Source organism: Octopus bimaculoides, chromosome 25 (assembly GCF_001194135.2).
Source record: "Octopus bimaculoides isolate UCB-OBI-ISO-001 chromosome 25, ASM119413v2, whole genome shotgun sequence".
Taxonomy (NCBI): Eukaryota; Metazoa; Mollusca; class Cephalopoda; order Octopoda; family Octopodidae; genus Octopus; species Octopus bimaculoides.
The window spans coordinates 8,005,128-8,007,330 of record NC_069005.1 but is presented as its reverse complement, the minus strand read 5'-3'; the positions used below and the strand labels follow the sequence as shown (position 1 = coordinate 8,007,330).

At 37.6% G+C, this 2,203-nt stretch overlaps 2 protein-coding genes across 2 annotated transcripts in view; both read left to right on the top strand.

Annotated features, from left to right (window-relative positions):
* LOC106876355 (peroxisomal targeting signal 1 receptor) overlaps nt 1-2,203 on the top strand; it is a 113,562-nt gene that overhangs the window by 102,716 nt on the left and 8,643 nt on the right. The window contains exon 16 of the mRNA XM_052976824.1: nt 1,184-1,324. The gene's annotated coding sequence lies outside the window, so the exon portion shown is untranslated. The remainder of the gene's footprint in view (nt 1-1,183; nt 1,325-2,203) is intronic.
* Nucleotides 1,217-2,203, top strand: part of LOC106881859 (macrophage migration inhibitory factor) — a 9,442-nt gene continuing 8,455 nt past the window's right edge. The window contains exon 1 of the mRNA XM_014932374.2: nt 1,217-1,324. Within this exon, the coding sequence (XP_014787860.1) occupies nt 1,217-1,324 (108 nt within the window). The remainder of the gene's footprint in view (nt 1,325-2,203) is intronic.

Below are 2,203 nucleotides of genomic sequence, written 5' to 3'. Positions count from 1 at the left end.
AATTCCCGTCAAAACGGAGAAATCCCAACTTATGTGGGCCGTCTGATCCGAAACTCCGTTTTCCAGAAATTCCTCCGCCCCTTCCAAAAATGTTGCTTATAAATTTCTTTGTAATCGTAATCTACACCGTTAAAAAATACCTATTTTTCATAAAGTTATGAGGAGGAAAATGTCGGATCTTGTGAATTTTCTGAAACTCCTCTCCCCAACCCCTCCCAAAATTTTTGACAAACACTCAATCTACAGGATATAAGCACTTATTTGATGAAAGTTTCGTTAAAAAGTATCCATTTTTCTGGAAGTTATGAGGCAACAAAATCGGTGGGGTATTAAACAGTTATACCTTTTTTTCAATAAAAGTTAACGTTAACTTCTTCAAAGAATGGATTAACGGGATATTTCTGATTTGGCGGGCCTATATATACACATATATATGTGTGTATGTGTACGTGTGCGTGTGCAGACATGCACAAGTATCTTTCCACCTAGATAGATTAGGTAATCTTCAAGTTTAGGGGGATAAAAAAATAAATAAAAATATTAAAGGGAAGTAACTGAACGTCTTACCAGTATTCTCCGTACATCTCTGTTTATAAATAAATCACACACGTGATTTGATTGACGTTAGGGTTAGGGTTAGGATGTGATTTATTTATAAACAGCTAGAAGAAAACGGATAATACTGGTAAGTCGTTCAGCTATTTCCCTTGAATATTTTTTTTTTAATTCCCCTAAACTTGAAGATTACCGATAGATTATTGTTTACGAGATTTTAGTAATTGACCTTTCAGTTTAATTTCGTGTTTTATGATATTGTTATCTAACACAACTTCAGAGGTCACAACTAGATAACTTGTGTGTGTGTGTGTGTGTGCTCACACGAAGGTATGTGTGTTAACAAGCGATATTTTTACACGCTGATTACTCTTGTTGACGCTTATATGGGTTGCGCGCATTTATATAAATAACAAGTGCGAAATACTATTCCCCATAAGTCCACAAGCTATATCCAGTCATACATAAACGTAAAATAACATCTCTCTTTACATCAACCCAATTTTATATATATATATATATTTATACATTATTTACCTTCTTCCGTTTTGACTTACAGAACTGCCTGCTCGTCAATTTCCGTCAATTTTAAAAATTTATTTCCTTTTCTTTTCTTGACGTATCAAAGGCTACGTACGGACGGGCTAACAGCTGGAGGAAAATGCCGATTTGTCTATTGAGAACAAGTTTGCCCAGAACTGGAATCCCGAAAGCATTTGAGAAACACCTTTCAAATAAAATTGCCGAGATGCTTGGAAAACCGATCGAAGTAAGTGCTCACTTTGTCGTCTCCATATATCGCGTGATGTTGGTGATGTTGTAGTGTTCATGTAGTGACAGTGCTTGTAATATGTGTTTGTTGTTGTAGTAGTAAAGTACTGTTATAGTGGTGTGTTTGGATCAAAGTTCAAGCCTTGCTATCTCTATATGGGAGGTGGAGTGGGGTTTGGGTGTTTCGATTGAAGTTCGAGTCTTGCTGCCCATGTGTGGCTATGTGATGTGGTGATAGTACCGCAATGATTTAGTATGTGTTAGTAACGTGGTAGTATGGTATTTTTCAACGTGTTGCTGTAGTTGTGTGTTTAGATCGATGATCGAGCCTTGCTATCGTCATTTATTGTAATTCTTTTATGCTGTGTTGGTTCTGCGATGATGTAGGACGTGTTGTTATTGACGCAGTGCTAATTTGAGGTGTGTTTTATTGCCGTAATAATTTGTTATGGTAGTTAGTATATCAGTAGTGTCGCTATAGTCTTATTTCGGCATTCACCCCACATTACATCAATTCTTTTTCTGTTTTAGAAACGTGACCATTTTTAGAATCTATTATCATCATCATTGGCGATCTGGTACCGGACAAGGATTCTGGATTATTTTTCCTCTTTTTTTACTTTATTTTTGAGTGCGGTCGGGTTTATTTTTAGTATTCTCGTTTAAGAAAGCAGTTGGGTTTGGGTACTACTAAAGCAGCGCGGACCCGAACGCGCAGTCGCGTGTCCGCGTTAGCTAGTCTTGAGTGGTCGATCCTAACCCTAACCCTATCCCTAACCCTAACCCTAACCCTTATCCCTAACCCTAACCCTAACCCGCGTGTGCAAATGAATACGTGTTTAGGATTAGGGTTAGGGTTAGGGTTAGGATCGACCAC